At 34.5% G+C, this 25,568-nt stretch overlaps 2 protein-coding genes across 2 annotated transcripts; both read right to left on the bottom strand.

The window, feature by feature from the left end:
• Positions 1-3,098: 3,098 nt before the first annotated feature.
• On the bottom strand, positions 3,099-17,932 carry LOC149784121 (uncharacterized). The gene is made up of 9 exons (XM_089932217.1): positions 17,810-17,932; positions 6,552-6,623; positions 6,179-6,342; positions 5,863-5,997; positions 5,184-5,348; positions 4,322-4,886; positions 4,052-4,174; positions 3,652-3,721; positions 3,099-3,459 (listed from the first exon to the last, which is right to left on the bottom strand). Exons 6-9 carry the CDS (start codon positions 4,337-4,339, stop codon positions 3,182-3,184), a joined length of 489 nt encoding a protein of 162 aa, XP_089788343.1. The 5' UTR covers positions 4,340-4,886; positions 5,184-5,348; positions 5,863-5,997; positions 6,179-6,342; positions 6,552-6,623; positions 17,810-17,932; the 3' UTR covers positions 3,099-3,181.
• On the bottom strand, positions 17,919-24,173 carry LOC149784120 (uncharacterized). The gene is made up of 9 exons (XM_089932215.1): positions 21,650-24,173; positions 21,277-21,440; positions 20,961-21,095; positions 20,282-20,446; positions 19,420-19,984; positions 19,150-19,272; positions 18,750-18,819; positions 18,212-18,557; positions 17,919-18,053 (listed from the first exon to the last, which is right to left on the bottom strand). Exons 5-8 carry the CDS (start codon positions 19,435-19,437, stop codon positions 18,280-18,282), a joined length of 489 nt encoding a protein of 162 aa, XP_089788341.1. The 5' UTR covers positions 19,438-19,984; positions 20,282-20,446; positions 20,961-21,095; positions 21,277-21,440; positions 21,650-24,173; the 3' UTR covers positions 17,919-18,053; positions 18,212-18,279.
• Between the last annotated feature and the right edge of the window lie 1,395 nt (positions 24,174-25,568).

Below are 25,568 nucleotides of genomic sequence, written 5' to 3'. Positions count from 1 at the left end.
CACGGACGAAAGTCATCTCCCAGGAACCCACTGGGTAGCCGTCTACTTTCCTCAAGAAGGATGTGTGGAATATTTCGATTCGTACGGATTGCCCCCTTTGGAAGACGATATCATCGACTTTATGAGAAGAAATGCTCAAACCACCCAATTCAATAACGTGAAATTACAAGGCACAGATTCCTTGGTGTGTGGACAGTACTGTGTGTATTTTCTGCATCATCGCAGCCTGGGCTATTCCTTAGAACATTTAGTGACTCATTTCGATCCTCGTTCTTCTGCTAGAAACGATGTGAAAGTAGATCGATGGTTTTGTGACCATTATGCTTATCTTTTGTCTCAAGCTAGGAAACGTAGTGTCCATCAATGGCCTAATGATTTCCAACAGTGGAAATCACGATTTCATTCACAACGTTGTCAGCCTTGTTTAAAGTAGATTGTATTTGAAGAAAAAAATGTTTGTGATTAGAAAAAAATTGTTTCATGTTATCATGTTGGATTATTGTTAAAAATGTTGTTGTTTAGTGTTAAGTGATTTTTGAATAAAAAATGTTGTGTTTAGAAAAAAATGCCTTTGTCTTTTGTTTAGCTATAAGAATGTTGGATTGATGCTCTTTCATTTCTTACTATCCCTCTCATGAACGTTGCGGCTCGAAAACCGTGTGGGGGATGTTTTCCTTCACGTCCGCGCTTTCACTTTAAGACCCGGGTTGTTCCCAGTCTAGCCATCCATTGTCGACTCATCCTCCTAAGAAGATGTGCTCCAAACTAGCTAAGCTCAACGAAGCCTACGTGAATTTGCATAGGGTCAGACACAGTCTGATACCGAAGCCAGAAGAAATAGAGAATGTGAGAATGTTAAAAATCACTGAAGACCTGATAGAAGAGCTCTTCAGAGAAGAAATGAACAGGGAGAAAGAAGAATGGACAGAGAAGTACAGACTTCAGAAACAGCAGCAACAGCAGCAACAGCAGCAACAACAGCAACAGCAACCTGAAGCTGACAGAGGCTTTGTCGATTGCCGTATCGACACCAAAGAGTTCTTCTTCTCTTTCCGAAGAAGCAGACCTATCGCCAGAAAGTCTATCCTCAGAGGACATCGCATTCTTAGAAACTAAAAAAGAATGCCATAGCAAAAACAAAAAAACAGCCCTTTTCAGGGCTACCCAATACTCTAGAAAAGAAATAACTATTAATTTGCCAATGTGAGTAGATAGAGTAGTGTGAAAATAAACACTAACTCTCTCTTAAAAATGTGAGGGTATGTGTTTGTGTGTTAGTGTGTTAGTGTTAGTAAGAGCTAAAAGTAAGTTGGTGTGGATAGTAGATTAAAATGATTTTTTTGGGTTATTGAGGTGTATATTTGGAGATAGATTGGATTGCTTTGCTTATGTGGATAGTCTATTGAAGTGATTTATAAAAAATTTTAAAATAGTGATGGGTAGCATAAAAAGTGAGTGAGTGTTTCTTTTAGGTCCGCGCGATGTTGTTTTTTTTTGGTCATGATCTAGGTAAGATGAATTTTATGTTATTAGGGGGATGTTTTCCATCACGTCCGCGCTTTCAGTATAAATTGAAACTCGTTCGGCAGTCCAGCTACCCTTGTTGATTGATCAACACCAAAAAATGAACACGAGACTTGAGAAACTGTTGGAGCTTCATGTGCATCTGGAATATGCCAGGCGCATATTAAATGAACTGGCCGCGGAAGCCATTGTCGAGGAGGGAAGGATAAGAGAGGAGGAAAGAAGAAACAAAGAAGAAGAAAGAAGATATAAAGAGGAAAGAAGAAACAAAGAAGAGGAGGAGGAAAAGGAGAGAAGAAATTTCAAAATCCCAGAGAGTGAAAATTGGGATTCTGAAGCAACATATCCTGCCTCTGCTCTCTCCCCCCAAAAGGTAAAAAGTAACTGGGGGATAAGATGTGTATGTGGCGCCAGGCCTGGAAGGTGCCACCATTAACCAGGTGTCCATGAAGTTCCAAACAAAACAGCCCTTTTCAGGGCTACCCAATACTCTAGAAAAGAAATAACTATTAATTTGCCAATGTGTGTAGGTAGAGTAGTGTGAAAATAAACACTAACTCTCTCTTAAAAATGTGAGGGTATGTGTTTGTAAGAGCTCAGGTATGTTAGTGTGAATAGTAGATTATGGGTTTCTTAGCAAATGTGGAGAGTATAGTTAGGGTTATATTATATGAAATGAGAAAGTAGGGGGATGTTTTCCTTCACGTACGCGCGATGTTTGGTCATGATGTAGGTAAGATCCATTTTATGTTTTAGGGGGATGTTTTCCTTCACGTACGCGCTTTTCGTATAAGAACCCACAGTATTCGTTGTTCAAACCATTCTGCAAAGAATACAAAGAAGATGGCGTCAAACCAAATGGACAAATTACAAACCTTGCAAGACGTTTTAGACAACTTAGGAATAATGGAACAGATGCTAATAAGACTCGTTGAAGACCATTATTCCTATAGTCCCCATCGTGTAAAGATGGAAATTAACAATTTAAGGAAAGCAAAGGACAAGATTAGTGGTGTTATGAAAGAGATCAAGGAGGAGAAGGAGGATGAAGAGGAAAAGATAAGAATAAGAACATGGAACGAAAAAATTGAAAAAGAAGAGGAAAATGAGAAGAGGAAGAAAGAAGAGGAGGAAGAGAAGAAAGAAGAGAAGGAGAAAAAAAGAAGAGAAAGAGTGTTGGAGATAAAATAAGAAGTTGGTGGAGGAAAAGAAGAAATTAGAAGAAGAAGAAGAAGAAAACCCAAAGGCCCTTTTCAGGGCCAGCCATATTTCTCGAAAAGAGATAGTCTTTGAATTGCCTACCCCTTTTTTTAAAAAAATTTTTTTAAAAAAAAAATTAAAAAAAAAAAATCCCATGTTCAATTTCCCTTGTCGCTAGAGTGACCCAGGGTTTTTTCCCATGTTAATTCCCCTTGTCGCTAGATTGACCCACGATTTTTCTCCGTGTTAAATTTCCATTGTCGCTAGAGTGACCCAGGGGTCTCTGTAATGCTAATTCCCATTGTCGCTAGGGTGACCCCTTTCACTACTCATGCATATTAACAGACTAATGTCTTTATACTGATATGCTTTATTTTTGCTGTGCTTACCTTCAACGTCGTTGTTTGTTCGTACTTTCTGGCGGTATACAAACCAGGCCTCAACTGGAAACACTGGATTATCCATCCACTGCCTGCGAAGGTACCCGATAAGGGTCCGTGTAGCATTTGTTGTAGCCTTCATTTGCAGCATCTGCACGGCTTGATGTATGTGCGCGCTGGGCAGGAACTGAAGGGCCAGCACTTGACGAACGAAGGAGTGAAGGCCTTCTCGTCGCATTGTACGTTTCAGCCAATCCAACAGACTGCACGTATCGCCACACGGCCTGGGACCAGTGGAAGGCACAGCCCTTAAGTTCGACGCCGGGAAAGGCCTCTCTGATGGTGAGCAATGCAGCTGAAAATATGCATATGCAAATAAAATTCCCGATATGATATTGTTTGTGTATGAAGCAATTCCATGTGAAAGGTAATACGGTGTCCTCATGATATTGCACGATGTCATTAATTTTTCCAGACATGCACTGTTAGCGTTGTTGAGTAATGTTCAATTTCAAATATACATTAATGTTATTAGTAAACAGCTTACCTTTTTCGAAGTCCAGTACGAATCCTTCTAATGATACATGTCCCAACCTTGACTGCAGAGAACGAAACACCTGTAATCCAAAGAATCGAAATGAGGTCAGTATTCGTAGTGCTGTTACCATAATCAATTCCACAGCGATTACATAACGTCATTTACCTAACATTCAAAAATGACTCATCATTTAATTCTTGGAAAGAAATACAAATGCTGGAAACACTGTAGAACATTCAAGAGACATATGTTTCATTTTTGAGATATCACGACATAGTCTCATCACATGGTGTATTCATTTTGTTACTGTTTCTTCTATCTATCCTATATCTATCCAATAAACATGCTGGAAATGTCAGTAATTTTTGTAACAGGCAGAGAGAAAGAAAGCTTTAACATAATGGCTTACAGCCTGATAGTCTGACTTCGTCTTCCGGCTCATTAAACCGAACACATGCTGTGCGCCATTTCTTTCGATGAAAGCATGGATGGACATGAGTTGACCCTGTTGTCGGAAAGGCTCACCAACGACCTGGAAGTTATAATCACATTTATTAAACAATTGGACATGAAGGCTATTATTGCGTGCTATTATAAATTTAAAACAGACAATATCTGCAGCTCAGCAATAGCTGGCAGTCGAACAGCATACAATAATGAATACAACATAATGATTTACCTTAAATGTTCCATCCATATACCACCGTTTTGCTTCTCGCAAAACTCCTAACAGATATTCAGTTGCCAGCAAGAAGTGTCGCTATCTATCCATTCTGATGTCTGCCACCAAGAAGTCAGGAGCGTTGATGAAGTCCTCATTCAACTGTAAAATTCAGAACAAATATATAATTGTTGTCAATATCATTCATGTCTTAAAATATTCACACTTTAAACTATCAATATTTAACTACAAACTATATATAATATATTTTAACTTCAAAGTATAATTGAGAGCAGATATTAAGAATAATGAGCAAACATTATAAAAAAGAAAAAATAAATTAGTTTAAATTTTATAGTCAATTAATATCGAACTGTAGATTTGTCTGATTTCTATATAAACTACAAAGTCCAACGTTCTTGTCTTTTCTGGACGTAGTTTCGCTCTGGTTCTATTGGCAACTCTTTTCAAAAGCGTCTTCTTTAGGAGAGAGACTGTATCTGGTCCAGAACTCTCCAGAATAGCGTCTTCTGCAATCTTCAACGTCTAGTGTGAATATCTGCTCTCTAGCAGCACGTCTCACCTTTGATAAGGAGAAAATCTTGTTATGTCAAAGGAGGTAATCATAAGCGTATAATTAAGCACTAAACATGTATGAAAATTTATTGCCTTTACCACGGAATCCACTAAAATTATGAAAAGCATATTAAAAAAACGTTTAACGAATATTGCCTTTAGTATCACCACTGTGTTAGGATTGAATATTTAAATAATTATAGTTACATGTAATTTTTGTTCTTATAATACTTATATTGCGTTGATTATGTACAAAAGGTACAATTAGCTGACAATTTAACATGCTATGCTGACAAAAATTTACCTTGGCGTACACCTGTGGCTTTAGCTGAATGTCATGGATAGCGGTGTGCGTGTGCTGAGCATAGCTTTGAACAAATAAGTTCCCTTGCTGGCGTATTGTCACTTTGCACTTCATGTTGACACTTCTAGAAGTGCAACGCCACAAAGTAGAATTTACGTTATCTCGCTGCAAGAACAGAAATGCATTATGTATGTCCTTGAACAGTCTTGGCCAATGAGGAAATTTAATACAATTAAAGATTTGATAACACACACACACACACACACACCAATTTTATTGTAACAAATTAAGGTCGAGAAAGATGTATTTTACTACGCATTTGATATATACATGTCATTTGTAATTGATATGTGATTAATTTCCTAGAAACAACAGTATTCAGTGTTATAAATTATACAATCAATTAGGGGACATTCGAGAAGTATGTATTTTGATTCTAAATAAGGATAAATTCAATCTAAATACTGCAGTAATCTAACCTGATGTACACAAGTTCACATCCATAGTAACAAACTAAATCGAAATTATCATGTGGAATTTGTTTGTCGATATAAATAAACATGTTTGTCCAGGATTTTGAAGAAATTGAATTGTCAGAATTGAAAATAAATCATATGTATTTGTCTACGTTTACAATAAATGATGTAAATACTGTTAATATCGACACATTTTCACACACCTTTACCCCATATAAATATCCAAGTCTGGACACCAATAGTCTGGTCTGGTATGTTTCTGTGAAGATCCCTCTAGGATTGAATACGTTATACCACGGTATTCGACTATCGTCTCAGTCAAAACATCGTGCACTGACCTGAAATAAACAATGTTATGCAAGCAATCATACAAATTTTAAGCATTTATGATGAACGGAAGTATTGCGGTTGCACATGTTTTATGTTTGTATATGATTACCAAGGAGTTCAAAATCATGTTTATAATAACGTGTCTCAGACTCTTTGCAAATATTACTATTATTACTTGTGTATACGTACTCTTCTTCAATAATATTCACTGGATCAATGTTTCTGTCACTTATATCGAAAGAAGTGTCTGCATCGGTGATGTCGGGAATCGTAATCGCCCCATATGGATCCATTTCAATTTCCGTCAACTCGGCCACCGGAATATCAGTCGACAAATTGCCTATACTATGGATCTATGAAATAAATGAAACAATAAAAAAAATTACATTTTCAATTTTTCTTCGCACCAGATAATGATTTTTCATTTAGTTTCATCATATGTAAAACGGCAAATTGTGACTTCTGGAAATATAAATATTAAGGCAGTCGAAAACTGACTGGTTTAATTCATTGCCTTACAAACAAAAATCCTCGTATCGCCTTATGAATTTTAAACACTTACACTTAACTTCAAAAAAGGCGGGTCTTCTGGCTCATCTTGGTCTTGATCGGATACACTTATGGTCACTGGAACCTGTTGTAAACGATTAAGGATTTATTTAGTTAATGCAAAATTTGCCTCGATAAACGCTCATCATGAACAAAATAGTGTTACTAATTGTCAGCAGCATCTCTTGAATAACCACCTTGAATTGTATGAGAAATTAATCAACTATAGTTTTACTTGTTTATATATGCAACATAAATATTTAAATATCTTTTAAATATCTTAAATATCTTTTATTATTATTATTATTATTATTATTATTATCATTAATCATTCTTGTAAACGGTCCTTTTTAACCCGGGCCTTTTCCGTCTAGGTCCTTTCTGACCCGTTATTGGCCTTTCTGGACCGGGCCTTTTTAATCCGGATCGTTTTGGTACTGCGCCTTTCTGGCCCGTTACTGGCCCGTCTGGACTGAGTCTTTTTAACCCAGGCCGTTTTGGTACTGGACCTTTCTGACCCGTCACCGTTAATATTGGTACTACCCTAATTCGTGGACGTGGATACTAAAATGAGTCTTTGTGCATCAACGGACCAGCCAAGCGTGCTTCACACCCGGCAGATTTTCAGCCCACTGTGCAAACATTTGAACATTATTAGGTCTTTAAGTTTGTTCTTGTTCTATTATTTTAAAATATATGCGTAATATTATATCGTCCCTATTTTAGATCTATATAAACTTGACAATAAAGCAATTTTTAAATGCTTTTATTACTTTCCAAAGCACAAGATTAATTAATAATAAATATAACAATACCATTATATACACGTGATGTTCAATGTATAGCATATGAAAAAGAAGAATGAATAAGAAACTTTCTTTATAACTTGTAATACAAGGTACTGCTTAGTCTTTGTGAACAATGTCACTGAAACTTCATCAGTATCGGCCACATTTTTTCCCCAGACAATTTCTTAAATGCCTTCCTGAAATCAAAATTCTCAACATTGGACCCATCAAGTGACATTCTCAATAAATGTTTCAGAGTAGATATGAAATTTGATTATATTCTGGCGGCTGTTCCACCTCTCAGTCTGCAGTAGAAACAATGCAACAAGTCACGTGTTAGCTGTCTCAGATACTGCTAGATATAATTCTTTGTATTTCAGAGCTAGATCAACCATATTTGTTGTGCATGATACAGTCCTGTTGTATAAGTAAATTTTAAATTTTTTCACTGATGTCACTTAAGTGACCCAACCTTTAACAGTCGACGACTGGCATCCTTGTATCGGCATCAATTGTTACTCAGTTAAGTTCAGACCACACAATCGTGTTATCTCAGCAAATGATCCCTAAAACACTAAGCAGCTTCAAGTGCGTATCATGCTCAGGATTCAAATAACATGTTAGCAACACGTGCAAATGACGCTAAATCTGGGGTCAATTTGAGCTTCTACGTTGTAACTACTCGTTAATGGAAATTCTCAGTTTGTGACAGTTTTACTATTTAATCAGAGTTTACCATGCCCCTAATAGTCTGTATGGCTGCTGTATAAACAAATGCTTAATTAAGAATAAAATTCTCCCCTCGAAAAGTATGGAAGGGGATCACCGCCATAATTCTATGCATGTATTTTCTAATCTTCCTTGATGATCCATTGTAAATGGCTCCTTGCAATTGCTACTTTCATAATTCTATAAATGTATACTGCATTCTTCATTGATGCAGATTGTACGTGGCACTTTGCAAGTGCTACTTTCCTTCTGCAATATTGTCAATAGCTGCTAGCAAGTGCTACATTCATAATTCTAGTCATGAATTTTCTATTCTTCATTGATGCAAGCTGTAAATGGCTGCTTGAAAGTACCTAGATCTACTTTCACTCTGCATCCTTGTATCTTGCAATTTAAAAACAACTGAATTAATTCTATAGTTTGTCAGTTATTACAAGTTTTAACATTACATTTATAAACTTGCTATATCACAAGTTTCACAAATTGCACCTTCCAAAATCATGCCTATAATGTAGCTTCAAGCACATTGCAGGTTAGAATCAAGGAGGTAAGCATAAAATAATGCCTCATTATGACAACAGATGGCATTATGACACAACAATTTTTTACAATGGGACTACTCCCCTGACCCTAGCAACAAGAGGCTATACCACTTTATGGCATGTTTGGGTGTCTTATTTCAAATATCATTCGAATTAAATTACATCACCTGATGTCAGGGTATTAACATTTGGAAGAGAGCTGGCCTGCAAGAAGCACAAAACAAATTAAATATAACAAATTCTATACAATTATCATTTTAGAGCATATTTATTATTTTAGAGTGCAGTGCAAATTCTGCTTTTTGTAGCAGTAAAAACCTCATAAGGTTTGAGCAAAGTGCAGATAATAGCACCTAGAGGCCATACTTTCATTTCTTTATTGAAGAGAGAAAGAGAGTACATTACTGAGATGAGGATTCTGTTTATTCACTCAACCCTATGTAATTAAACTTTACTGTTAATCTGCAGTTCACAGTGGCAGTTGAATTATATATATATATATATATATATATATATATATATATATATATATATATATATATATATATAACAAGAAGTAAGGTAAATAGTCAAATTATACAGAATTCTTATCAAGGTATGGCATGCATGATTATGCAATAGCCAGCAAGTATTGTCACTAGTTGTCTGTGACAAGTATGTCAAATCTCCAATTTCATTTTAAATTTCCAGTTCCAATACAACAGAAAGAGGCAATGACTTGAAACAAGGACATCACATACAAAGAATATATGCTGCAAAAAATATGAACTTATTTCATTATATAAGAAAAGAGATTCTAAGAGTAGGAAATATATTTTCTGTATGTAAACATAAGATCACCTCCATTCAATTATGAGATGCTTTATTTTGACATATATCAAACTGGAAACTGCATTTTTTTATTATTTGAAACCATATTCATCCATACATAAAGCAATATATATATATATATATATATATATATATATATATATATATATATATATATATATATATATATATATAGTACAGATAAGATGACTGATTGTATGGTACCTTACTGATAAAACATCAAACTCCTTTGGTAGCAGTTATAAAAATATAATATATTGAATATAAATAACATTGCTACCACTACCAGTAACCAGCTCAATTTGTTTGTATTATTACTGCTACAATACGGTACTAAAAGTGCTTGATACATTTGGATATGAAATTAATGTATTAGTTCAAAAGATTAGTATACATTTTTACATGTATCTTCTACAGAGGTGATTGTTTTCTGTTAGAAGAATAAGACAACCCCCACATAATTTTCTAAAACAACTTGTAAAGTTTTTAAGGCAAGTCACAGTTCTGGCCATTGTACCATCCATCACCCCTACCACCCCAAATGAACATCTTCATTTGTCTGTGGTTTTATCATTATTTTATCCTGCTTCAAATATAAGCTAATATTGTCTTAACACAAAAAATATCAGAACAATACAACTATGTAATAAGGCAAAATAAATAAAAGAAATATACAGTCCTATGTTTAACTTTTCATAGGAAATGTAAGAGAAAAAAAAGTTTAATTTAAACCAGCATTCATAAAATCAATATTGTTAGAAGAATTAGTCTGAAACAAAAGTTACCATACAGGTAGGCAATTATACTGAACAAATACCTGGATTGTATTGTTACATGGTTGTTATATTTTCATTTGCCAATCCCTTTTCTTTTTCACTTTCACATGAATAAAACATGAAGGAAAACAAACTTTTCACACATTCTGGCTTTTGGATTGGACATACACACTCATCATTGCAAATTCTGAGGAATTAAAACTAAATTCTAGATTGGCCAAGACACATTACCTTTTGTGTACCACATACATTTGTAAATTATGACTCAAGAACAGTCAGGTTATATTCCCTAGTGTCTGTCTCAAGAATTAATCCACAAAAACATTCCATTACTGGATCTGTATTCAATAAATATACTGTAGAAAAATGCACACTTTTTGATAAATTTATTTTGTGGGCAATAAAAACAGGTTGTTTGCACTTGCTATGAGCAAAATGCCATGACAAGATTATATTTTATTTGCTATTTTTTTTTATTTCTGATACTTTGACCTTCACAAAACTATTATATTTATGAACCTGAGATGAAATTTTAAAATTGGCCTCTTATCCCTAATGTATGTGCCTTGGAACAATGGATAAGGTAAATTCCATAACTGATATGTCTTAATCACCAGCAGAGAGAGAGAGAGAGAGAGAGAGAGAGAGAGAGAGAGAGAGTGAGAGAGAGAGAGAGAGAAATTCATAAGTTAATTTCCTCACAGAATAATAGAAACCATGGGCCATTTTCTGACTGCAGATTTGTAAGATATCTGAGCAGAAAGTAACAGCTACTTTATAAGCATGCAAGCCATTTTAATGAGTTATAGGCCCCCAAGTGCTATTATTCCTCAGAGAAGACACAAGACTGGGTTTTAAAAATTAAAGCCACACAAGTACCAGTTTGTTACTTTGTGAAAAATGGGTTAATTATGAGAAAATGTAGACACCTCTTGTACCTGCAGGTGATGAGTGGTCAGTGAGCAATCAAATTGTTGTTCCCAAGTCATATAGACAGGAAATGCATAGTCTAACCCATAAAACTCCTTAAGCTGGTCATTTTGGTGTCAATAAGACTTATCACAAGATCTTGAATCATTTTTTATTTACCAAAAATTAAAAGTGACGTTTATAAGTACTATAGATCTTCACACTTGTCATATGGTATGAAATCCCAAAAAGAATATATCTAAGGCACATCTGCAACTTATTCCTGCATTTGACCATTTGACAAGCTATTTAGCAGAAAAATGGCAGACTGTTGGTTATTTACTTAATACCAGGTCAAGCAACTTTTTGACCATAATGTGTGCATCCTCAAGATTTCCAAAGCCTATTCCTTTGAAGAATATTAAAGCAAAAACTGTTCTAAAAGTTTAGGCAATGTTTTAACACTTGTTTGCCACCCCAAATCAGTCCTGCAAATTTTATGTTTGATTATTTCCAACAACTTATGTGTGATGGGGCAAATTTCTGGCAATCTAACAAGAATACATTAGTTGAGAACCATTAATTAGATCTATGGAGGCATGCGCGTATCATATCGCCATACGACCATGTTTGGTGATGTCCTTTAGAGGGAGAATTTGGTTCCTAATTAAGCATTTGTTTATACAGCAGCAAAACAGACTATTAGGGACACTGTAAACTTCATTTTCATGGTAAAGTTGTCAAAATTGAGAAATCGCAGAAACACTGTTACTCAAACTAACAGGTCAAGCTGACCCCGAATTTGGCATCTCTGAAGAAAAGGGCGGCAGTGATATTTGATTATGATTGGTTATGTTAAATAAGGTGGCGTGTTTCCCACACAAAATTTCATAGGTTTCAATATCACCTACATCGAAATTTTAATCAGTCTAAGCTTTTCTGGAAGAGAAATTAGAGTAGGCTCTGGGGGATTTGCAAGAAATTCCTCGTAAAATGGGACTGTTGTCGAAAGGGACCGACAAAATAATTTTGGCTATTAGAAGGAGGAACGCTGAAAGCAAAGGTGGTGTGACAATTCCATATAATTTGTTGATGCCTTATATACTGCTTTGATGAATTTATTTACTTGTATTAACATGAATCCTTTTTCCTACATTTGTATAATAATTTGCTTTATGAAATATAACTGTTGAGTTTATGCATAGAAAGTCAGATATTAATGTTCACCGAATTTAGAAGATTTCACGTATGATTAAGAATTAGGTTCTAAGAATTTAATGCATTACATTAGTTAATATGATTATGAGAATCCATGTGAATTCACTAAATTTAGAAGATTTCACATATGATTAAGAGTAAGTGTGATTGACTGAAATGATATAGTAATTGATGTAATAATGTATTCCATTTATTTGCTGTGTAAATTGAGGCTGGCTCAGAACGCCAAGCCTTGCGTAGGGTGCATTAAGGTCAAGGCGTAATGAATTAGCCATTTGACTAACTAGGGTCATTATACAACATATGCAGTCAATTGACAGCCTTAGCATCTGTCTAGCACTGATAGAAAAATCTGATAATGAGGGAGAATAATTTAAAATCCCCTGTATCATAAATAACAGGAAATTAAGGTTGTCTCTATTTGTATTTATTTAAAAGGGAGAAAATAGCTCCTGGGACGAATGATGTGATGTTACCCTGAGACGTATACTGAGAAGGATAGAGAGAAGTGCAGTGAGACATATAATCCTGTGATGCAATCCTGCCTGGTATTAATTTCTAAACGTATTCTGAGAGTATCCAGAGATGGATGGTAGAAAGTATCATCCTGAGATCCAAGGTTCTGAACAGCTACAGTCGAAGCAGAAGAAGCTGGGGACTAGCAGGTTATCCAATTGTACAAGCCGTTGACTTCAATTGTTCACTTGACCCTATGATGAACTAAATCTGTCAGTGAACAGATCAGCTATTTTTGTTCTATATATCTGCTCAGATCTCTATCTATTTCACGTATAAGTTTCACCACTTCATATTTACTCGAACAGGGTAATAACATCGAGGATGGTCAACCCGTAGATAACGAAAAGCCAAAATTAAGTGGGACACAGCAAAAGTCACCACCAGAAAACATTCATACCCTCCCCGCTTTACATTATGCATGAATTAGACAACCAAAAGTTTAATTTTTCGGTCACCCTGAAAGTAATGGGGCTAGCTCAAGACTGTGTGAAAACACACTCACCTACCCAGGATACATGTATACAATTATATTGAATCAGACCTTAAAAAGGATAGTGATCAGTAAATTCCTGCATTGTTTTTTTCTCCCATATTGATATTTATCACCAAATCAAAGACCCTATGATTACCCTAAAACAAAAAAAGGCTGTCCCAAAACACCCTCAACTACCCAGGATACGTGTGGGCAATAAAATAGAATAAAACCAAATAAAAAGACAGAGATATGCAAAATTCTACGCTGTATAAATATCAAGTATGATCAGTAGAATTTATTCTTTTGTTGATACTTGCTGAAGACTATCCCAAAACACACTCATCAACCCAAGATACGTGTATACAATTACAATGACTTAATAAAATATACAGTTTTGGTGCATTTTCTCTCTCTGTCTCTTTCTTTGCTCATGGATAGTTCACTAAACTACATTCATATTGCAAAAAGCAGCACAATTAATAAGTCAGAAGCATGCATCACTACATTCATATTTCAAATATTTTTTAAAGCATTTTTTTAATTTTTAATATGACAATGAGCAGCTGAATAATTAGAACCCAAGAGTGCTATATTTATATTTTTAAAATTCTTGAACCAAATTAAGAATTACAATAAATAAAATTAGTCTCCTGTAAAATCTTTTGCCTCTGATTATTTCCACTTTTAGAGACAAAAGTTTTAATGGATGCAAACCAGTCTTAAAGCTGATTTTGGGGGTTCTGTATATTACCAATGCAAATTAAGTATTGGAAAACAATTGTACACTAAATCTAATCTTTCTAATTGCAAATAAGCATTTTTATCATGATACGATCAAGATTTTCCAGTTTGATTTTTTCAGATTTTGTAGCAAATTATGTCCCAAAATGAAGATCATGATAACAATAAGAACACCTTTAAGGATTGCTTAATTTTTGTACTGTCAATTTTACCTATAAACTTTTTTTAATGTGCTATTGATGTTGCTCTGAAATATTTTATTTTCATAGGAGCTTATGTACAGTAGTATCACAGGAAAGACAGACGTCTGTGAGGTGAGTCAAAATGGGTGATATACAATAAAATCCTTACAGCCAGGGTTTGTCTGATGAAAACTCATTAAGAAGAGTACGAATATATCATTGTCATTTCTGATCCTTAGTAAAATAACTAATGTTTCCAAAGTAATGAAAGATATCACTAAGAAATAGATTTTTTAAACGGTGAAGGTAAATATTTAAATGCGTCAAAACTGCGGTTGAAAGTAAAGGACCACCCTGCTGTACTGCACAGGGGCTTGTTACAAAGAAAATTTGGAGTATCCGTCCTCGAATCAAGGGATGGGGGTTCTAACCACGTTTTACCACAAATTTTTCATTTGGATGGTTTATCTCCAGTATGTATCCTCATGTGTGTCTTCAAACTAGAACTCTGTCTGAACATTTTATCACACACTTCACATTTGAATGATTTATCTCCTGTATGTATCCTCATGTGTTTCTTCAAATAACTACTTAGTGCAAACATTTTGTCACAAACTTCACATTTGAATGGTTTGTCTCCAGTATGAATCAACAAGTGAGTCTTCAAATGTTCAAGGCGCCTAAACATTTGATCACAAACTTCACATTTGAAAGGCTGATCTCCAGTATGTATTCTCATGTGGACCTTCAAAGAACTACTTAGTCCAAACATTTTGTCACAAACTTCACATTTGAATGGTTTGTCTCCAGTATGAATCAACATGTGAGTCTTCAAATGTTCAAGGCGCCTAAACCTTTTATCACAAACTTCACATTTGAATGGCTTATCTCCAGTATGTATCATCATGTGCCACTTCAAATGGCTAAGGCAACTGAACATTTTATTACAAACTTCACATTTGACTGTTTTACCTCCAGTATGCATCCTCATGTGGGACTTCAAATAACTATTGATTGGAAACATTTTGTCACAAATTTCACATTTGAATGGCTTATCTCCAGTATGAATCACCATGTGGACCTTCAATTCGTTACGGTTCCTGAACATTTTATCACAAACTTCACATTTGAATGGTTTAACTCCAGTATGAATCATCATGTGGTCCTTCAAATGATCAAGGCGCGAAAACATTTTATCACAAACTTCACATTTGAATGGCTTATCTCCCGTATGAGTTATCACATGGACCTTCAAATGGCTAAGCCTTTTGAACATTTTATCGCAAACTTCACATTTGAATGGTTTATCTACAGCATGTATCATCGTGTGACGCTGCAAAATCCAACTACTACTAAATGTTTTCTCACAAACTTCACATTTGAATGGTTTATCCCCACTATACGTCTTCAAATGAATACTTCGTCCAGTCATAGTATCAAAATTAGGCCGGCACTAGAGGACCTGGAGTGGCGGTAGGTCTACAGGGACAGGGAGATGGAGTACGTATTAATATTTATGAGTTTGGGCTGGGCGATCTTGACTGTAACACTAACGTTTTACTGGCCGATTGTCAGAACCTAAACTTCATCCCGCAAACCGCATTCGATGTCTGGTTCAAATATTTTGTTAATGTGGTTACGGGTCAAAACGGACATGTACCAAACAGTCCCACGATCAGTGCTTAAAAGGACCGGTCCGAAAAGGCCCGATCCAAAAAGGTCCATTTATATATTAATTACCAGCTACTAGTATCGTATCTAATAAAAGTAACTAAAACATAAAATATAAAATCCTTGTTTTACTGGTAAATGTCTATAAATATGTGCAGTAGAGAAACATTGTGCCGTATGTCACAATCGTACGTCCAGTGATCATGAAAATAATTGCGACACGCTACTACATGTGCTATGTAAAATGAACAAATAAGGCAAATAATAATTGTCTTAGAAAACATTGTATGTAAAGCGAATCAATAATATCATTGTCATATCATATGAAGACTGAATACGAGTTAGTGGTACCCACGTGTTGTTTGTGCATGTCAACTTTGTCATGCTAATGCCGTAACTAAGTAATGGCGATTTCGTTTATGATGGATGGATGAATATTTTAATTTGCGAAGACTATTGACTGTTCCTGTTTCATATACATTCAATATCGCTAATACGTGTATGCGTATTTTATCTGCGTTGATTATAATTTATGCTTTCAATAGACATTTGTTATATTCTGTGCCTAGTAGGCACCGTTTTTGCGTTGTGGTTGCAATCAAAGTCAAGTCACAATTGGAAAAGATTTAAGAGGTTATTTATATATAAAAATATTTACAACATAATTTTGATGATAGGTTAGAAAGAGACAAAGAAGAAAAGATATCATATCTAACTAGTACAAGTACAAAAAAGACAAACGCTAATGCCATTTCAGATTTATTAATATGTCAATAATAACAATCATTATCGATAATACATGAATATTAATATCTAATATCAAATGCTACAACAATATTGCTCATAATGGCTGTCAAATAAATTTAACAGCAACATATATTAAATAATTCTACAATAACAGCAATAAATAATCATCGAACTATAAAAACATGCATACGTAGATAATCACTTAAAAACTTAACAAATTTGCACTACAGTGGCTGCCGACGTTAATATGACAATATAGGATTCAATTCTAGAATAACAGAGGGATATAGTAATGTTGTTCACGGTTATTCAGCTTTTCTAAAGATAAATTTCCATGTCATTTCCCGGGTTTTTCCAGGATCAAATTACTTTCTCAACGTTCACATATGACCATTACTGAATAGAATTAAAGAACATTTTAGATTATAAAACATGCATTTTCTAAATCTAAAAATGTTCTCTTGCTAGTCTCTCGAAAAACATCAAAGTCAGAAACGATGATCATGCACAAAACCACAAAATGTATCACACGAAGCAAGTTTGATTATATTCCTAATTGGCATATAAAGTCATTTTAATGTACAAAATAAAAATTCAAACTTCCTATTACAGTATGAAAGAAATAAACGCAAATAATATGAATCTTGTCTTGTAACAAAAGAGTTTTACCATGAATATATGTGGAATGGTAGTCGCTTACCAGTGGGCCTAGAAATTTAAACTTTGTTATATCGACTCATATCGGCATGAAATCGATAGGAAAATTATTTATTTCCTCAGAAATGGCAAGTATTATAATCATTATGTCGTTAATCGGGTGACACTATGGCGTAGATGAAACGTGACCCAGTACTCGTCATTTGTATTAATAGTCACATGACTTCACAAATCTCAAATGACGACATTTGCATTTACTTTTTTTAATTTTTTCTCAATATCATTTAAAAGTGTGGGTTGTTAGATTTTTATCCTCATGCGACTAGCATTGCAAATCGCAATTAACAGGTCACATTTCATCAACGACGTAGTTTAATCATGTCTTTTGGCAGAATAAAGACTTAACGATTTTAATACTCACAACTCGATAAATTTAACTCAAGGTCAGTTTAATTGCGACTCAATTACGTGATTATTTATACTTACACTCTGAGACCATACCTCTCACCGACGGAGCTCAAAAACTTAGAGGTTTTTATCTTGTGCTGCATGTACTGGTTCCAAAGTGTATTTAATGATTTTTCAAATCTGTAGCTTCGTCTCTCACGTCCTAGGTAGTTACACTGGACGGCCAAGCGCATGAGATCGGCCTCCCTCCGCAGTAGTGGCACTAACTGGGAGAAGCCTAGTAACATGTGTACTGCCCTTGAATTTATACGATGGTGCATGCCTGAAAATGTAAAACAGATAACGAACAATTGAATTGTATACGTAATACGTTTTTATATATCAACATGTATACATATTAATATGATACGGATACTTATGTCATGCATATTAACACACTAATGTCTTTATACTGATATGCTTTATTTTTGCTGTGCTTACCTTCAACGTCGTTGTTTGTTCGTACTTTCTGGCGGTATACAAACCAGGCCTCAACTGGAAACACTGGATTATCCATCCACTGCCTGCGAAGGTACCCGATAAGGGTCCGTGTAGCATTTGTTGTAGCCTTCATTTGCAGCATCTGCACGGCTTGATGTATGTGCGCGCTGGGCAGGAACTGAAGGGCCAGCACTTGACGAACGAAGGAGTGAAGGCCTTCTCGTCGCATTGTACGTTTCAGCCAATCCAACAGACTGCACGTATCGCCACACGGCCTGGGACCAGTGGAAGGCACAGCCCTTAAGTTCGACGCTGGGAAAGGCCTCTCTGATGGTGAGCAATGCAGCTGAAAATATGCATATGCAAATAAAATTCCCGATATGATATTGTTTGTGTATGAAGCAATTCCATGTGAAAGGTAATACGGTGTCCTCATGATATTGCACGATGTCATTAATTTTTCCAGACATGCACTGTTAGCGTTGTTGAGTAATGTTCAATTTCAAATATACATTAATGTTATTAGTAAACAGCTTACCTTTTTCGAAGTCCAGTACGAATCCTTCTAATGATACATGTCCCAACCTTGACTGCAGAGAACGAAACACCTGTAATCCAAAGAATCGAAATGAGGTCAGTATTCGTAGTGCTGTTATCATAATCAATTCCACAGCGATTACATAACGTCATTTACCTAACATTCAAAAATGACTCATCATTTAATTCTTGGAAAGAAATACAAATGCTGGAAACACTGTAGAACATTCAAGAGACATATGTTTCATTTTTGAGATATCACGACATAGTCTCATCACATGGTGTATTCATTTTGTTACTGTTTCTTCTATCTATCCTATATCTATCCAATAAGCATGCTGGAAATGTCAGTAATTTTTGTAACAGGCAGAGAGAAAGAAAGCTTTAACATAATGGCTTACAGCCTGATAGTCTGACTTCGTCTTCCGGCTCATTAAACCGAACACATGCTGTGCGCCATTTCTTTCGATGAAAGCATGGATGGACATGAGTTGACCCTGTTGTCGGAAAGGCTCACCAACGACCTGGAAGTTATAATCACATTTATTAAACAATTGGACATGAAGGCTATTATTGCGTGCTATTATAAATTTAAAACAGACAATATCTGCAGCTCAGCAATAGCTGGCAGTCGAACAGCATACAATAATGAATACAACATAATGATTTACCTTAAATGTTCCATCCATATACCACCGTTTTGCTTCTCGCAAAACTCCTAACAGATATTCAGTTGCCAGCAAGAAGTGTCGCTATCTATCCATTCTGATGTCTGCCACCAAGAAGTCAGGAGCGTTGATGAAGTCCTCATTCAACTGTAAAATTCAGAACAAATATATAATTGTTGTCAATATCATTCATGTCTTAAAATATTCACACTTTAAACTATCAATATTTAACTACAAACTATATATAATATATTTTAACTTCAAAGTATAATTGAGAGCAGATATTAAGAATAATGAGCAAACATTATAAAAAAGAAAAAATAAATTAGTTTCAATTTTATAGTCAATTAATATCGAACTGTAGATTTGTCTGATTTCTATATAAACTACAAAGTCCAACGTTCTTGTCTTTTCTGGACGTAGTTTCGCTCTGGTTCTATTGGCAACTCTTTTCAAAAGCGTCTTCTTTAGGAGAGAGACTGTATCTGGTCCAGAACTCTCCAGAATAGCGTCTTCTGCAATCTTCAACGTCTAGTGTGAATATCTGCTCTCTAGCAGCACGTCTCACCTTTGATAAGGAGAAAATCTTGTTATGTCAAAGGAGGTAATCATAAGCGTATAATTAAGCACTAAACATGTATGAAAATTTATTGCCTTTACCACGGAATCCACTAAAATTATGAAAAGCATATTAAAAAAACATTTAACGAATACTGCCTTTAGTATCACCACTGTGTTAGGATTGAATATTTAAATAATTATAGTTACATGTAATTTTTGTTCTTATAATACTTATATTGCGTTGATTATGTACAAAAGGTACAATTAGCTGACAATTTAACATGCTATGCTGACAAAAATTTACCTTGGCGTACACCTGTGGCTTTAGCTGAATGTCATGGATAGCGGTGTGCGTGTGCTGAGCATAGCTTTGAACAAATAAGTTCCCTTGCTGGCGTATTGTCACTTTGCACTTCATGTTGACACTTCTAGAAGTGCAACGCCACAAAGTAGAATTTACGTTATCTCGCTGCAAGAACAGAAATGCATTATGTATGTCCTTGAACAGTCTTGGCCAATGAGGAAATTTAATACAATTAAAGATTTGATAACACACACACACACACACACACCAATTTTATTGTAACAAATTAAGGTCGAGAAAGATGTATTTTACTACGCATTTGATATATACATGTCATTTGTAATTGATATGTGATTAATTTCCTAGAAACAACAGTATTCAGTGTTATAAATTATACAATCAATTAGGGGACATTCGAGAAGTATGTATTTTGATTCTAAATAAGGATAAATTCAATCTAAATACTGCAGTAATCTAACCTGATGTACACAAGTTCACATCCATAGTAACAAACTAAATCGAAATTATCATGTGGAATTTGTTTGTCGATATAAATAAACATGTTTGTCCAGGATTTTGAAGAAATTGAATTGTCAGAATTGAAAATAAATCATATGTATTTGTCTACGTTTACAATAAATGATGTAAATACTGTTAATATCGACACATTTTCACACACCTTTACCCCATATAAATATCCAAGTCTGGACACCAATAGTCTGGTCTGGTATGTTTCTGTGAAGATCCCTCTAGGATTGAATACGTTATACCACGGTATTCGACTATCGTCTCAGTCAAAACATCGTGCACTGACCTGAAATAAACAATGTTATGCAAGCAATCATACAAATTTTAAGCATTTATGATGAACGGAAGTATTGCGGTTGCACATGTTTTATGTTTGTATATGATTACCAAGGAGTTCAAAATCATGTTTATAATAACGTGTCTCAGACTCTTTGCAAATATTACTATTATTACTTGTGTATACGTACTCTTCTTCAATAATATTCACTGGATCAATGTTTCTGTCACTTATATCGAAAGAAGTGTCTGCATCGGTGATGTCGGGAATCGTAATCGCCCCATATGGATCCATTTCAATTTCCGTCAACTCGGCCACCGGAATATCAGTCGACAAATTGCCTATACTATGGATCTATGAAATAAATGAAACAATAAAAAAAATTACATTTTCAATTTTTCTTCGCACCAGATAATGATTTTTCATTTAGTTTCATCATATGTAAAACGGCAAATTGTGACTTCTGGAAATATAAATATTAAGGCAGTCGAAAACTGACTGGTTTAATTCATTGCCTTACAAACAAAAATCCTCGTATCGCCTTATGAATTTTAAACACTTACACTTAACTTCAAAAAAGGCGGGTCTTCTGGCTCATCTTGGTCTTGATCGGATACACTTATGGTCACTGGAACCTGTTGTAAACGATTAAGGATTTATTTAGTTAATACAAAATTTGCCTCGATAAACGCTCATCATGAACAAAATAGTGTTACTAATTGTCAGCAGCATCTCTTGAATAACCACCTTGAATTGTATGAGAAATTAATCAACTATAGTTTTACTTGTTTATATATGCAACATAAATATTTAAATATCTTTTAAATATCTTAAATATCTTTTATTATTATTATTATTATTATTATTATTATTATTATCATTAATCATTCTTGTAAACGGTCCTTTTTAACCCGGGCCTTTTCCGTCTAGGTCCTTTCTGACCCGTTATTGGCCTTTCTGGACCGGGCCTTTTTAATCCGGATCGTTTTGGTACTGCGCCTTTCTGGCCCGTTACTGGCCCGTCTGGACTGAGTCTTTTTAACCCAGGCCGTTTTGGTACTGGACCTTTCTGACCCGTCACCGTTAATATTGGTACTACCCTAATTCGTGGACGTGGATACTAAAATGAGTCTTTGTGCATCAACGGACCAGCCAAGCGTGCTTCACACCCGGCAGATTTTCAGCCCACTGTGCAAACATTTGAACATTATTAGGTCTTTAAGTTTGTTCTTGTTCTATTATTTTAAAATATATGCGTAATATTATATCGTCCCTATTTTAGATCTATATAAACTTGACAATAAAGTAATTTTTAAATGCTTTTATTACTTTCCAAAGCACAAGATTAATTAATAATAAATATAACAATACCATTATATACACGTGATGTTCAATGTATAGCATATGAAAAAGAAGAATGAATAAGAAACTTTCTTTATAACTTGTAATACAAGGTACTGCTTAGTCTTTGTGAACAATGTCACTGAAACTTCATCAGTATCGGCCACATTTTTTCCCCAGACAATTTCTTAAATGCCTTCCTGAAATCAAAATTCTCAACATTGGACCCATCAAGTGACATTCTCAATAAATGTTTCAGAGTAGATATGAAATTTGATTATATTCTGGCGGCTGTTCCACCTCTCAGTCTGCAGTAGAAACAATGCAACAAGTCACGTGTTAGCTGTCTCAGATACTGCTAGATATAATTCTTTGTATTTCAGAGCTAGATCAACCATATTTGTTGTGCATGATACAGTCCTGTTGTATAAGTAAATTTTAAATTTTTTCACTGATGTCACTTAAGTGACCCAACCTTTAACAGTCGACGACTGGCATCCTTGTATCGGCATCAATTGTTACTCAGTTAAGTTCAGACCACACAATCGTGTTATCTCAGCAAATGATCCCTAAAACACTAAGCAGCTTCAAGTGCGTATCATGCTCAGGATTCAAATAACATGTTAGCAACACGTGCAAATGACGCTAAATCTGGGGTCAATTTGAGCTTCTACGTTGTAACTACTCGTTAATGGAAATTCTCAGTTTGTGACAGTTTTACTATTTAATCAGAGTTTACCATGCCCCTAATAGTCTGTATGGCTGCTGTATAAACAAATGCTTAATTAAGAATAAAATTCTCCCCTCGAAAAGTATGGAAGGGGATCACCGCCATAATTCTATGCATGTATTTTCTAATCTTCCTTGATGATCCATTGTAAATGGCTCCTTGCAATTGCTACTTAAATAATTCTATAAATGTATACTGCATTCTTCATTGATGCAGATTGTACGTGGCACTTTGCAAGTGCTACTTTCCTTCTGCAATATTGTCAATAGCTGCTAGCAAGTGCTACATTCATAATTCTAGTCATGAATTTTCTATTCTTCATTGATGCAAGCTGTAAATGGCTGCTTGAAAGTACCTAGATCTACTTTCACTCTGCATCCTTGTATCTTGCAATTTAAAAACAACTGAATTAATTCTATAGTTTGTCAGTTATTACAAGTTTTAACATTACATTTATAAACTTGCTATATCACAAGTTTCACAAATTGCACCTTCCAAAATCATGCCTATAATGTAGCTTCAAGCACATTGCAGGTTAGAATCAAGGAGGTAAGCATAAAATAATGCCTCATTATGACAACAGATGGCATTATGACACAACAATTTTTTACAATGGGACTACTCCCCTGACCCTAGCAACAAGAGGCTATACCACTTTATGGCATGTTTGGGTGTCTTATTTCAAATATCATTCGAATTAAATTATATCACCTGATGTCTCAGGGTATTAACATTTGGAAGAGAGCTGGCCTGCAAGAAGCACAAAACAAATTAAATATAACAAATTCTATACAATTATCATTTTAGAGCATATTTATTATTTTAGAGTGCAGTGCAAATTCTGCTTTTTGTAGCAGTAAAAACCTCATAAGGTTTGAGCAAAGTGCAGATAATAGCACCTAGAGGCCATACTTTCATTTCTTTATTGAAGAGAGAAAGAGAGTACATTACTGAGATGAGGATTCTGTTTATTCACTCAACCCTATGTAATTAAACTTTACTGTTAATCTGCAGTTCACAGTGGCAGTTGAATTATATATATATATATATATATATATATATATATATATATATATATATATATATATATATATATATATATATATATATATATATATATAACAAGAAGTAAGGTAAATAGTCAAATTATACAGAATTCTTATCAAGGTATGGCATGCATGATTATGCAATAGCCAGCAAGTATTGTCGCTAGTTGTCTGTGACAAGCATGTCAAATCTCCAACTTCATTATAAATTTCCAGTTCCAATACAACAGAAAGAGGCAATGACTTGAAACAAGGACATCACATACAAAGCATATATGCTACAAAAAATATGAACTTATTTCATTATATAAGAAAAGAAATTCTAAGAGTAGGAAATATATTTTCTGTATGTAAACATAAGATCACTTCCATTCAATTATGAGATGCTTTATTTTGACATATATCAAACTGGAAACTACATTGTTTTATTATTTGAAACCATATTCATCCATATATAAAGCAATATATATATATATATATATATATATATATATATATATATATATATATATATATATATATATAGTACAGATAAGATTACTAATTGTATGGTACCTTACTCATAAAACATCAAACTCCTTTGGTAGCAATTATAAAAATATAATATATTGAATATAAATAACATTGCTACCACTACCAGTAACCAGCTCAATTTGTTTGTATTATTACTGCTACAATACAGTACTAAAAGTGCTTGATACATTTGGATATGAAATTAATGTATTAGTTCAAAAGATTAGTATACATTTTTACATGTATCTTCTACAGAGGTGATTGTTTTCTGTTAGAAGAATAAGACAACCCCCACATAATTTTCTAAAACAACTTGTAAAGTTTTTAAGGCAAGTCACAGTTCTGGCCATTGTACCATCCATCACCCCTACCACCCCACATAAACATCTTCATTTGTCTGTGGTTTTATCATTATTTTGTCCTGCTTCAAATATAAGCTAATATTGTCTTAACACAAAAAATATCAGAACAATAAAACTATGTAATAAGGCAAAATAAATAAAAGAAATATACAGTCCTATGTTTAACTTTTCATAGGAAATGTAAGAGAAAAAAAAAGTTTAATTTAAACCAGCATTCATAAAATCAATATTGTTAGAAGAATTAGTCTGAAACAAAAGTTACCATACAGGTAGGCAATTATACGGAACAAATACCTGGATTGTCTTGTTACATGGTTGTTATATTTTCATTTGCCAATCCCTTTTCTTTTTCACTTTCACATGAATAAAACATGAAGGAAAACAAACTTTTCACACATTCTGGCTTTTGGATTGGACATACACACTCATCATTGCAAATTCTGAGGAATTAAAACTAAATTCTAGATTGGCCAAGACACATTACCTTTTG

The sequence above is a fragment of the Sinohyriopsis cumingii genome, chromosome 14 (genome assembly GCF_028554795.1).
Source record: "Sinohyriopsis cumingii isolate HCF-2022 chromosome 14, ASM2855479v2, whole genome shotgun sequence".
Classification (NCBI taxonomy): Eukaryota; Metazoa; Mollusca; class Bivalvia; order Unionida; family Unionidae; genus Sinohyriopsis; species Sinohyriopsis cumingii.
The sequence above is the reverse complement of the archived record's forward strand: the minus strand, read 5'-3'. Positions and strand labels throughout refer to the sequence as shown.